The sequence below is a fragment of the Diadema setosum genome, unplaced genomic scaffold (genome assembly GCF_964275005.1).
Source record: "Diadema setosum unplaced genomic scaffold, eeDiaSeto1 scaffold_83, whole genome shotgun sequence".
NCBI lineage: Eukaryota > Metazoa > Echinodermata > Echinoidea > Diadematoida > Diadematidae > Diadema > Diadema setosum.
The window spans coordinates 29,771-44,309 of NW_027307709.1; the positions used below are offsets into that span (position 1 = coordinate 29,771).

The 14,539-nt window shown below is 37.5% G+C and overlaps 1 protein-coding gene across 1 annotated transcript in view; it reads left to right on the forward strand.

Annotated features, from left to right (window-relative positions):
• Window positions 1-12,277, forward strand: part of LOC140245952 (alpha-1,6-mannosylglycoprotein 6-beta-N-acetylglucosaminyltransferase A-like) — a gene marked incomplete at its 3' end in the record, with an annotated part of 34,179 nt that extends 21,902 nt beyond the window's left edge. Inside the window, exons 5-7 of the mRNA XM_072325412.1 lie at window positions 1,852-1,931; window positions 8,282-8,371; window positions 12,203-12,277. Of these exons, the coding sequence (XP_072181513.1) occupies window positions 1,852-1,931; window positions 8,282-8,371; window positions 12,203-12,277 (245 nt within the window). The remainder of the gene's footprint in view (window positions 1-1,851; window positions 1,932-8,281; window positions 8,372-12,202) is intronic.
• Between the last annotated feature and the right edge of the window lie 2,262 nt (window positions 12,278-14,539).

The following is a 14,539-nucleotide window of genomic DNA, read 5'->3' on the forward strand; positions in this document are numbered from 1 at the left end:
AGGGGATGGCTAGTAACTGATCAGTGGGAATGCTGGGGGATGATTGTTCCAATCCTTGTGGGATTCATTTAAGAGTACATTATGGCCCGAATTCACGAAGGTGGTACAAATGAAACCATGGTTTAAACCATGGACAAAATCTATGGAGCGCCAAGTGTCGCATGGAATATTTCGTTACGAAATCAGTCATTTCGTCAATGATATGATTATTTTGTAACGAAATGACAACGTTTGGTAACTAAATGAACACTTCGTCCACGAAATGATAATTTTGTTAACAAAACGGTAATTTTGTCGACGAAATGACCAATTTCGTAACAAAATATTCCGTGCGACACTTGGCACTCCACAGTTTTTGTCCATGGTTTAAACCATGGTTTCATTTGTACCACCTTCGTGAATTCGGGCCTATAATCTATTGTTGTGTGAAAATTATTTGCTTCAGAATGGTCTCATATTCAAGTAATGTGCAGTTTAATGTTTCCAGGTTAGCATGCCTGTACAGTGACGGGGCATTAAACTGCACATTACTTGAATATGAGACCGTTCTGAAGCAAATCATTTTCACACAACAGTAGATATTTAATGTACTCTTAAATGAATCCCACAAGGATTGGCACAATCATCCCTCAGCATTCCCACTGATTCCCACTGATCGGTTACCAGCCATCCCCTTTAAAAAAATAGTCAACTGTACGTTCACAAGAAGAATATAGTATAGAGGTCACAAACAAGTACATGTATTTGAGTTTTTATAGTCACTGTGATAATGATGGCAAATTTTACTGTTTTTTTTAAATCATTCTACAATGTTGTTGTACAGTACTTAGTCATTTTAGAAATACACTGTAGTGGTACAAGTGTAGAAGTAGTACAGCAAGATGAAACAAGGATGACAGTGCTCAGTTTTTATACTGATCCTTGTTTTAATTATCATCATTATAAGTTCTCATTACAAACAGTTTGCTATCACATCTAAATGTTGTGTATTTTCACTCTTTCCACTGCCATTGTTGTATAATTGTAGTTGTAGCAAACTGTAGAAGTACAACTTGTAGTTTGTCGAGTAGAAACACCAACATTTTTTACCAGACATTGCTGGGGGAAAAAAACAACAATCTTGTAAAGAAACCCAGACAGTGATCAACATTGTACAGTGTAGAGAGATCTGTAGAGTCTGTCTTTGTCAAACCACGCAAAGATATATTATTATTATTATTATTATTATTGTTGTTATTATTATTATTATTATTATTATTATTATTATTATTATTATTGTTATTATTATTATTGTTATTATTATTATTATTATTAAAGCGTGTAAATTAAATCTGTTCGACTGGACTTACATTGTACTTGTGAAAATCACGGAGAAAACAGTTTCCTGACTCTTTTCTCCGTTTTCTCCGTGATTTTCACAAGTAAGTCCAGTCGAACAGATTTAATTTACACGCTTTTAGCATACTACCTGGATGAATCAAAATCTACATCAATATATTATTATTATGATTATCATTATTGTTATTATTATCATCATTATTGTTATTATTATTATTATTATTATTATTATTTATATTATTATATTATTATTATTATTATTATTATTATTATTATTGTTATTGTTATTATTATTATTATTATTATTATTATTATTATCAATATCACAATTATTATTATTATTGTTGTTATTGTTATTTGAGATTGTCATGATGAATGTTTCAGCAGTAATACCTGGAAGCTTTCTTTGAAATGCACATACAGCGTCTGTAGTGCATTACTTTATCCACACATTCATTATACAATGGGGGATAATTCAGTGTGATTTTTGTCTCGTTATCTGCGGTACTCTAGAACTGGTAGTGAATGGCATGGACTGTGCAGTTACCGATGCCGAGCTGGATGGGTTCTCAAGCTGCAAAGCTAAAATGAAGGTAAGTGTTTTTTTCTTCTTTTTTTCAAAGAACAAAGAAGGTGAATTATAAAAAAGAAATGTAGCCAGTGTAGGCCTGATAGTGCTCTGCAGATCTGTGTTTTGAGATGTAATATTTCAGTAAAGTTTAGCATCAGTAGACTTTAATATATATGTGACCTGCTACAACGAAAGGATCCGAAAGTCAAGGGAGATCGATTTTCTGAAAACGACTTGACATTGTGTCCTTACTCTTCCGCTTTAATTTAATGTATAAAACAATTCAGAAAAATACCTGGTTGCGGAGATATTGATGATTTTATGAGACCATGTCCAATATAATCACTTCCTCGTTGCTAGGGACAGAGTTTACAAGTGTATCTACGGCGCTAAATCCAAATCTTCGGACACGTTTCTGTTCTGTTGAAAGTTGGAAAATCATGGCCCAGAAAACCGTTAATTTCTTACCTTTCCTTTAATCATTGAGCTTCAAAATTTTGACAGATGATAGAGGAGACACAAGACTATGTACAATATTATGCCGAAAACAGAAATTTGATGGTTTTGACCGATTTTGATGATCTGACTTCAAACTTGATTTTCTCGGCTCAGCCGTCGGTGACTTTCGGATCCTTTTGTTGTAGTGGGTCACATATAAATGTTTAAATATGCGACAAGAAACTAGACCGTGAATGCCATTACATACATTGTATATTAAAGGTACCTGCTGAATTCTCTCAGGTAAAATTACAGTGTGTAAGTTGATTAAGAGCAAGGCTCATTAAGGAACACTAATATCAGGTAATTAATCTATCTGGTCTCATTCGTACAGAGTATTTGCATAACTGTACCTTGTAGAAAATGAAACTGAATGATACAGACAGAGTGTTGTAACCCGTAATACTGAATGTACACCTGTACATTGGACATTGTATGTTCACACAGAACATAAATCTTTGTGGGATCAGTGCCGGGTGAGGTGGATTGACACTGTACAGTAAGTAGGTGGTATCCAAGACACTTTATTTAAGAGGCCCATTTATACACTTGCTTGGAAAAAATCATGATTTTTCTAAAATGGCAACATTTGGGTGCAAGTTGCTAAGCAAGTGTAAACCCAAGCTGTAGAAATATCGCAATTTTTCATCACGTGACCTTTGGTATCGGCTTGCACTGGGATTTTACGCGCGCTCCCAATCCCTCTTTGGAACATGTAGAGAGTACGTCTGCCGCTGCCCAGAGTACAGGGTACATGCTGTACAGGTAAACGGCCGATCCTCGGCTCGTGGTCTCTCACCACCCTGATGAAACTATATTGTAGGCCTATATGAAAACTAGTAACAAACCTGAAGTTCTCCAACCACGTATCATCACCCCATAACAACTTAACAAAATAATGTTCTCCCAGAAATACGTTGATTTTGGGAGTACCCATACTGCTCTCGGTATACATTGATTTTGTAGAATACAGGAGTACGTAACAATTGTCGGTAAAACAATGGTGAGTTCTTGCTGTCGCCTGATGAAATACCAGTCCTAAAAAACGAACCTTTTACTTCTCACTTTCGACATATGGGCAAAATTTCATGATCCTCCTGAATGCTACTTTCATCAACTTGCCCATACTAAGCTGAAGTTTTACACACCTGCTACGTATGTGATCTGATATGGGCAAGTCCAAGATATCGCGCACCTTACGTATGGGACATTCAGAGATTTCAAACCTCTGAAAAGTAATGAAGGAGCACTTGGATTTTATTGTTTATCATCAGGAGGACTGGTATCCCTGAGAAGAATATTGTGTTTAAGTTTGATGTCATTTGACCTTGGGTTGATGGTTTTATTAAGAAAAATATGCCAACTTACGTATGGGACCAGAGAAAAACTGGATTTTTCAAAATAAAGTTTGAACTGAAAATTCTCTGAAAGTACCTTACTGATCAAGTTCTGTTTGGAAGTGAAGAAAGGTACAATACTGAAGTATCTTTCAGCAAAGTTTCACTGCAAAAGAATAAAGCATATTTTCATGAAGTTGGTTTAATCAACGAAAGTACACCTTACGTATGGGACATGGCTCAACTTACGTATGGGACATTTGTCTTTAGTGCACAAATGCATTCATGGGATTGACTTTAAATTTCCCCATAGTGTCATATTCAGTTCCACAAATCATGCTACAACATGTAACAAATGAAATAGACTTCTAGGTGGGTACTTTCCCGGTTCAGGTACCTAGCAAAAGCTAAAATAAAACAAATAAAAGTAATTACCAATTTATAATCAAATGTCTTAGTTTGGATTCCCTCATGCATCAACACTGTCCTCATGATGTCTACACATACAGATACAGTATACTGACACTCTATTTCTAGCCCATTTGTAATTACTCTAGTCAATATTTTTTCATCAAATGAAAAAAAAATAAGCGAATTCTAGCTTGTGACCTTGATATAGCATACATGTACATGTACAATAACTAATTTGTAGTCTTGATAATTTCAACTTTAGAATCAAATGTCATGTACAATGTAATTTGCAAATACAGTTTGAAGTGGGTACTTTCAGTAGCTCTAGGCTTACCTTGCAAGTTGTCTAAGTTTTTATAAAGCTTTATAATTGTTTGAAATGCAGCACAAAACACAACAACAAGAGTACTTCATTTTGCTCTGTAATCATCATGTTTTGCCATGTGAATTTTAGCTGAACTGCAAAATCAATCAAATTTTAATGAAAGTTTTAGATTTTAAGGAGATAGAAGAATGTATGTACCAATGCTGTTTGTTTGTTTTTTGTTTTTTTTTTTTTCAAATTGCTTGGCTTCGTGTCTATGAAACCAAAGACGACAAAATTTGTGTTACTTTGTGCATACATACATGCTTGTGTAGTGATACAGGAAAGATTATCATTTGCACATTCAAATCTAGATTTGAAACACTTAAGTAACTCACTGATCTGCAAATTACAATTTTGAATAAATTCTAATAACCTCATTTGATCATACACTACCAGATTGCAATGTATGTTGATAATTGTGTAGATGTGGGGTACAAAGTAAGTATGAGTTGATGAAGGTGTCTCAGAGCACATCTGTCTCTTCAAACACAAAATAGAAAAGAAAATTGAATTCCCTATTTGTTTGTGTAATTTGTGTTTTTAGCACTCCAACCACAGAATCAGTATTGATATTGTGGTTTATAGCAAATGTAAACTATAGTCTTCATTTTACAGGATTTTCAGAAATCATGTTCATGACCTTGATAAGTCATGACATATTCTGAGGGTGAGCAGTTGAAATATTAACAATCATATCAAAATAAAAAGTATTCTCATAAGGTTTTTCCTTTGCTATCAATTCTAGTACTGACAAAGTTACCTGCTCACACCTTAAGTGATTTTTCTTTTCAGTAAGACCTATAATGTTGTCATTGATGCGCGCCATAAGCACAATTGTTTTGATTTCGCTTTTGAGGCTGTACAACCTGTGGTACATGCTGAACAGTGTACTGCACCTAAAATGACACTCAGAGAATCCCATTCTTGGACAAAGTCATTTTGTAGAGAGGTAAAGTTGAAAATGATAACTAAATTAAGAAAATGTCCAATATCAAAATGTTAACGGGGAATGTTAATTTAAGACCAGCTGCACAGCCTGTAATGAAAATAAGAAAATACAAGTATAAATGAATATTCTTTATTTTCCTTTCTTAATCATAGAATGACTCAATAATGCTGTTCTTACACTCTCCCTGAGGTCAACTGAGTAGGAGAGGCAGATATATAGACATATCCTTCAGAGTAGGTGCAAAGATAACCATTAACCAAACAAATGTAAGGACATATAGCATCCATGTCAAAAGGCGGTTTTCCCATTCACTTTGCATGTAATGTCCCATACGTAAGGCATTTGTCCCATACGTAAGCAGACTTTAATTAGTTATAAGATGAAGGACTAATTAAATTTCCTCATTTAGTTTTGCTAATCTGGAGTTGAAATGAATAAATTAGAACTTCCTAAAGTATGATTGGTCAATGTTACAAATCTTCAGAAAAACTTAAAAAAACATACTCAAATCCTTACGTATGGGACACTATGTTCTGGGAAAGTGCATAATTTGCATAATTAATGTGCTGACCTTGTCTTACCAATTGCAGATTATACTAACTCATACAGGGGTCATGTCCATAAAGGAACTAGGTCAAGGACAAATTCAACTGATTTTAGATGAATATTTATAATTTGTCCCATACGTAAGGTTTGTTTTTGATTTATGCAAATCAAGGCCATATTTCTTGCATAAATTTGCATAATTCAATATTTTCTTTGCTGGAAATATATGATTTAACTCTTTGGCTACAACATGATATCAAGAACTTTTTGGTAAAATCAAGATGAATTTTGAGCATCTGAGGGGACATTATCTTGGACTTGCCCATATACAAATGTAGCAAGCTATATAGTTTTACCGTAAGTTTACACTTGAGAGAAACACAAATTTATGTATGCATTGGACTGATAAAAAGCCATAATGGCTCAACGTTCCAACCAACTGCTAGCTGTGAGCAAAATACAGTGTAGACTGCACTGCAGTGAATATGAATAGCCCACGCTTCCACTCGTCTACCGACCAAAAAATTGTGATGTTTCGTGAAGCTCAAACTTAGCAATCCATGCTTTTGCTCAGGTGTAAACAGTGGAACAAAAATATCGCGATTTTAAAAATCGCGCTGTTAAGTAGACTAAATGTGGCTAAGGTGATCTGTGAAAGCTCATGGATTGCCTTCTGTTTCTGTACAAAGTTTATCTGTTGTTATTTCTTTCTTTCCGCACAAATCTTGTGTGTTTCTGATCTACACTATGTATAATACCTTCTTGAGCCCAATGTCATGTATTCATGCTATGTGAAACATTCATCACTGCTACTGCCATTTCCTTCTTGTGTCTAGTTCGCATTCATTACACTTCCTTAATTGTAAAAGGAGAAAGCTGCAATGAAAATGAGCCGTCCAAAGGCGATGAATACAATGTCATAATACTGTGTCAGATTCCCATGTATCAGTAGTTTCCTTCACACAATGCTCCTCAAGTTTAGGTTTACATGTAGCTAGCTACTTTTCGATCTTTGATGAGTAGCTTGTGGTTTATCCCTGTGTAGATGCACTCAAAAGTTTTAATGCAGTCTTAAAGATTTTAATTGTCAATGATTTCACAAGGCAAACAGAAGGTAATCTCTATCCACAATCCGTGGGGGGGGGGGGGGGGTGGGGCTGGGGGAGGGGGAGGTCCAACTCGTAGTTTAGTGTCTTGTGGACATGATAATATAATCAACAAACTCAAAAGTTAGCGTGACCTCTCTGGGAAAGTTAGCGTGATCTCTCTGGGAATCCTATTCCGGACAGCTTTCAGATCGACCTTCTTCCAGTTTTTAGTGATTTTCAGTGATTTAGTCACAAAGTTGAACTCAAAAATACAGTCTTGAAAATTAGATGTCTTGTGGACATGCATCAGTAGTTTAAAACTGTGAGCTAATCATCAAAGTTTAAAACTTTGAAGCTTACGTATTGTATGTTGTGTGAATGCTACTATTCTTTGTAAATTCATAAAAATCCGTATTTAATACTACATGTATAAGATACACTCTCTGCATGTGAAATCTGGTAGGAATTTGAGCACAGTGCACTTTGAACTGAACTAGAATCACATGTTCATGCTGCGTATCCAAATCAAAACGGCTTTTGCTGTCCTCATGTACAAATATTCTCTGCAGGGGTCATAAACAGTATTACACACACACACAACATGTAATAAAAGCACAGCAATATTGACATACACATTGTACACTTTCTACTTTGCACTGTTTAATGGGTGTGTACAGTTCTAGTTGAGATGAGAATTTACATTTTGTGAGATATTCAGAAACCACTCTATGAGATGTCAAAGAGCATGCAATTCTAAGGGGTATCAAAAGTTTATTTGATGAAAATCCATTTTGAAATGGCTGAGATATCCAAAAACAAGGTGAAACAAAGAGATCCTGATAAAAGGCGTGGCCTGTCGCCTTTTATTATTATCAATTTTTTGGGATATCTCAGCCATTTGAAAACTAATTTTCATCAAATAAACATTGAATCCTTCTTAAAATTACATGCTCTTTCATATTTCAAAAGAGGTTTCTCATTATCTCACTTGGGAATGTTCAAAGCATGAATCCCCACCTCAACCAGTAGTGTACAGTCCCGTTAAAGGAAAGAATGTAGAATTGCTTTAATTTATTAATCACTGTCATCTTTGCGGTTTCCGTGGAAACGTCATGAAACCATCACATATTTGAGTCGTAATTGCCATTTCTTTTAAATATCTCATTTGCCCGACAGTGGATGCGTGACATGTGGAAATCGGACCCGTGCTACGCTCACTACGGAGTGGATGGCTCGGAGTGTTCCTTCCGGGTGTACCTGAGCGAGGTGAGTTATGCAGTGATCATAAACACTGTTGAAAAAGGCACGGCATTGTGGGATACCCATGTTGCAATACTACCAGATATTGATGCCTGCCGGACAGGCTGCATGGGAAATTGTGTGTTTTTGATATAATTTGTACAATGTATACAGCCTGTTCAATGTTCTAGTGTATGATTATATTACATGTACTCTGTACAATACAGCTCCCAGTACTAAGCTTGCACTGCATCAAGTTTGTATTAAGTGTGTTTAGATACTGTATTAGTCATTGCACTCTCTGTATTGCAACACAGTGCGGTGCATTTTAGCATCAGCCATTCTTTTACCCGCATTCAAAGAAACCAATTCTGAAAAAAAAAAAAAAAAAAAAAAAAATTATGGAATTTGTATTTATCCCGTTCCTCCCGCAATTCTCCGAGCGCCTTCAGTGCTCCGAAACAAGATTCTTTTTGCAGGTCGACAGAGAGTAATCCACCTTCGTAAAAGTAGTCAAGCGGTACATTTACCCCCCCCCCCCCCCTTTCTGCGGTCAACTACGTCATACGTGCCGTTGAACAATGGAAATATTGATGGGGCAGAAGGTAGCCCCTATGTATGAATAGAGCGTGCGCTGATGTGCTCAGAAACTTGTTTGTCATACACAAAAGACGCACCTGAATGGGTTCAGCGAAATCAAATAAACGTATCTACTGGGTTGACCCATGATTGCTGTGTACATCCTTATACGAGTTTTACAGCAAAACAAGCGCACACTGTATTTGAAAAAAGGCAAATAGTACTGCCTGGCGATACATGCAGTTTTCATACAGAAAGAAAACATAATAATAGAAGGAACTCTAATCTTTCTATCAAAGCTATTTTGATATGATGTTAATTTGTGTTTTGCTGCCCAGCAAAATAGTTTGGGCAGCAAATTAAAATGAACATAGACCACAAATGCAGGCAGTCCTGTCTAGATTTTGGGAACCTGATATACCAGGTTCCTCTATATCAGTTGACGCCACAGGAACTTGGTATACCAGGTCCCTGTAAGGAACGGGTTATATCTGAATTCAGTGTACCCTATGATTGATTACTGGTTTGGACCTTTAACACTATGTGTTGAAGAAGCTGTATCCTGTTGGGTCAGAGTACGTGAAATGCAAACAAGAAATTGTGTCAGATTCTATTAACCCGTTGAGGACGAGTCCCGAGTATACTCGGGCAGGTATCTATGGGAAATGCGTGTTGTAGCAAAATCAAACCGTCCTAAACGGGTTAAAAAAAGTGTCAGAACTGAAAGGTATTAAATTGTTTTGTAAAAGTGTAGTCATTAACCCGTTGAGGACGAGTCCCGAGTATACTCGGGCAGGTGTCTATGGGAAATGCGTGTTGTAGCAAAATCAGTCCGTCTTCAACGGGTTAAAGGGACATTCCAGACGATTTTCATAGTTTCACATTATGTAGTACATAAATCGAAAACTCCATGTATAGATTTGTGGAATTTATTGTGGTTCTTGAGCAGAGAAACAATACTTTGAAAAACCTTAAACAAATTACACTGAAGAGGATGATGACATAGAAGGTTCACATATTTCGGAAAGGTAGCAGTGTAATTCCATTACAATACCGCTTGCTTGCGAGTTCACCTGTGTATAATCTATGCATGCCTTCTTCTTTTGTTCTGCTTCCTTGAGCCCCAACTCATGCATTCTTATGGTGACTCTGCCATGCCATCATCCTTGTTCATTGCAATTTGTTCTAAATTTTGAAAATATTCTTACTCTTCATCCCAATTATCACGAATTCTGAAACTCTGTCCTCAGTATAACTAATTTATAGTTGTTCAAATGTAAAAATCTGAAAATCATCCGGAGGTCTCCTTTAATCATGGTCTCATGACTGAAATGACTTTGCTTCAGCGTCATTCCTAAATCAGCTTTGCATTGTTTATTCCTTCAAGACTGGATCATAAAATAAATTGTACTGGTACTTCAAAAGTGACAATGAATACCATTGTAGGTACAATGTACATACTGAGGCAACCATAAATGATAGCATTTTGAAATTTAAACTGTTTCTGTGCAATGTGAAATCAATGAAGATGCTTTGAAAGAATGGTCATGTTTAAGAAATGAGGATAATAGAGACCTGATTGAGAAATGTTCCAACCCAGCCATAGACTAAAAGAGTTGAGAAGAAAATGTTGCCATGAAAAGTCAGACCAGTGTTGTATTAGCCATGACAGGAAGAGAAGTGAAAATAAAAAGAATCAAAAATGGAACTTTAATGGATGGAAAGAAGAAAAGTTTCCATCAGCCATATCTGGAGATACAGCTGTATGCTCAAACACAACATTTTCAAACAGGTTGTATTGAAGGTCTGCTCTTAAGAGCATTGTTGATTTACTATTCACCTATGATTTACATAATATTTTGCATGTCTTATAATTCAAATGATATGGAAATGAAGTGACATGTCAGTGGGAATGCACCTTCCTGTAAATCTATGTTCCTTCCAGCAACAATAGTTTGGTTGATGTAAAATATGCAGTGTGTATATCATACCATTGTGATGGCCATTTTAATCCTGACTTCTTCATTTCCTTGTATATTCACGAGGATTCAATTGTTTAGCACTTTCTGTAAAGTTTCACATTTAATATGCAATATAGACAATTGTATACCAGTCCATGTCTGGATTGATGACAGAAAGATTTGGAGAAGGGATTACTGGGGTTGGACTCTATTGGGAATCAGGGTTTTTTAGCTCACCTGAGCCAAAGGCTCAAGTGAGCTATTGCGATCGCCCTTCGTGCATCGTGCGTCGTGCGTAAACTTTTTACATTTTCATCTTCTTCTTGAAAACCCCAAGACCGATTTCCATCAAACTTGACAGGTAGCATCCCTAGGGGGTTAGGAACTCAATTTGTTAAAATGGGCACCATGCCCCACCCAGGGGGGCCCCAGGGGCCCAAGCCCCCCAAAATTAAGGAATCTGTAAAAATCTTCTTCTCTAGAACCAGAAGTGATAGAGCTAAGTTAATACTATGAGCAAGTACATTGATGACTGTAGTTTCAAGTTTGTTCATGGCAGAATCAGGGGTGCCCCCCTTGGGACCCAGGGGAGGGGGGTGGGGAGCGGTCCTAATGGGGCCTAAATTGTACATTTTCATCTTCTTCTTGAGAACCCCATGACCCATTTTCACCAAACTTGGCAGGTAGCATTCCTAGGGGGTTAGGATCTCAATTTGTTACAGTGGGCACCATGCCCCACCCAGGGGACCCCCAGGCGGCCCCAAACCCCCCAAAATGAAGAAATCTTTAAAAATCTTCTCTAGAATCAGAAGTTATAGAGCTAAGATAATACTATGAGTGAGCACATTAATGACTGTAGTTTCAAGTTTGTTCATGGCAGATCCAGGGGTGCCCCTCTTGGGGGCGGGGGAGGGGGGGGGGGTTGGGTTGGGAAGGTCCAAATGGGGGCCTGAAATTGTACATTTTCATCTTCTTTCTGAAAACCCTCATGATGGATTTTCGTCAAACTTGGCAGGTAGCATCCCTAGGGGGTCAGGATCTCAATTTATCAAAATAGGCACCATGCCCCACCCAGAGGGCCCCAGGGGGGCCCCAATCCCCCCAAAATTAAGGAATCTTATAAAATTTGGGGCCTTTTTTTTATTGTACATTTTCATCTTCTACTTGAGAATACCTGGTCAAATTTTAGTAGAGCTGTGAATAATTTAGATTAGTGACCGCATGAAAGGTGAACTTGCGATACTCAGGTGATCGCTAGACCCGCGGGTCTGTTGTCTTTTACTGTAATATCTCTTCTTCTTTCTTTGATATCCTACAGGTTGAGAATTGGTGTCCGAGAGTGAGAGGCAGAGATTCGCCTCCTCCTTCGCTCATTCTGCAGGAGTCAGAGAAGGTAAGACAGAGGTCAGGTTACACAGGTCAAAGGTCACGTTTGTATGTCAGAGGGAGTGAGTGTGTGCTGTGGTGGGATCCAGGGGATGCGCACCGGACATGCACCCACCCCCTTGTATGTTTTGTTAAAAACAAACGAAATAAAAGAAAATGGGGGAAGGGTGTGTGTGCCCCCCTTCCCTTTAATTTTGTTAATTGCCCCTTCTTTACAGAATTCCTGGATCCACCCCTGGTGTGTGTGTGTGTGTGTGTGTGTGTGTGTGTGTGTGTGTGTGTGTGTGTATGTGAATGTATGTGTGTATATATACATGATGTGATTGATAAAGACGGACATTCATGGAATGAATTCTAAATTAATAGAACCCACACTCAATCTGCAATGTATACTAACGCCAGACAAAATAGTCATCACTCACTCAGTTCAAACATTGCATTATTTGTAAATTGCAGCTGATTGACAAATTACCCTTCATAGACGTAAATGAAGTACATTCGTAGAAGTAGCCATGTCCAAAAAATAAAGAAAAAAAAATCACACACACACGGTACTCTGGTTGGAGTCAACAGTGTATAATCGAGGCTTATTTGCATCGATGAAGGGCTATTTGCATCGATGAAGGGCAATTTGTCAATCAGTTTTAATAAAAACATCTCAATGCAAGAATTCATTAATTTGCTTTTCAAATGTCAGGTATTCTATAGAATACCTGACATTCTATCATGCAGAAGGTATAAAGTGGATACATTATGACCTTCGACCCCGAGCTGTACAGACAATTAGAGACTTCCGAAGGTATTAACCAATTCCTTATGGGAACTTGATGGCCTGTGTGTCAAGTCTATAGGGGTTTCAGAATTCAGTATGGAATGGAAAGAAGAAGAGGAAGCCAGTGCTATGAACAGAGAGAAGTCGAAGAATACATTGAACATGTATATTACACTGACTGCATTTGAGGGATAATCAATTGACTGACAAAATAAAACTAGTTTGCATATTTTTCGAAGGGCTTTGATATAATGAGTACAGTGTAGGTACTAGATTGTTTTGAATACTCGCTATACTCCCAATGTAATTGTGTGGAGAGATGCAAGGCACTGGGCTACCCCTCATGGCTAGCAAATTTCCCTCTTGTACCGTAACTTAAGATGTTGCATTAGTGTGTAGAGCACACACACACGGAGTGAAGTCCGCCATTACTAAGTGAGTAAACCAGTGTGGCTCCTCGTGATCACAGATGCTTGATAAAAATGATTGTATTAGGTAGTGAGAAAAACTCTTCAATATATATTTCAGTGCAGAGCAGTGGTCTGATACAATACCCCTATTTTGATATACAATTCCAAATATGTCTACACACGTAGTGCCATTGCAGGGAATTGTTCATACACGTATGGGTAGCATAAATTTAAATATATTTTTAATACACAAATCAAAGCAAGATGCAATTTGTATTTGTGGCATGAAATTTTTGCGAATGGGAGCTGATGGCCTTTTTTCGGCATGAAATTTCTGTGAATTGCCACCGGCATTCAATGCATATAGTGCATTGTCATGCAACACACAGCATTGTATTAAAATGCCCTCAACTGTACTGCATGCTCTTTCACAGTGCATTATCTGTTTTATAGAAATAAGGTCCATTCAAATGTGTGAGCAAAGTTCCACAGAACACAGTCAAAGTGCTTTGAACCAGTGCCACATGTATTTTTCTTTTTTTTTTTGTGCACATCTTGAAAGCCTTTTGTAAACTAGGTTTTATTTCAGGCTGCCTGCTGTGTGATTTATTCAAGACTAAAAAACTTAAATAACATAAAAAAATAGTAATGATACTTGTCTTTGAGAGCTGTAGGAGATTACACATTGACAACTCAAAAGTTTGGATGTAGATTGAAGTGTTTGCGCTGTGATGCCATCAAACCAATCAAAGAAACAGCTGTTTCACAAAGTTTCCGCCAGAATGTGAACTCTGTGCAACCTTCTTATTTTCCCTGAATAATGGTGTTGTTGAATCCAGCTGGAAGATAATCCATAAATCCTTTTGGATGTGAGGAAAATGCCCAAACTCTTCCTGAGGTGGCCGTAATCACAGGTTGACGGTGTTGTTGCCAGTATCAGTTTCTGCTGGGAGCAAGCGTCTATAATTCATGAGCCATGCCGCAAATTGCTCTCGTGCGATGCGTGAGCAGCAAGCTGAATGGAAAGAGGCCCGGGTGTAGCTAAGAAAAGGGCGAAGCCGTTCGTTTGCTTCCTCCCCCCCCCCCC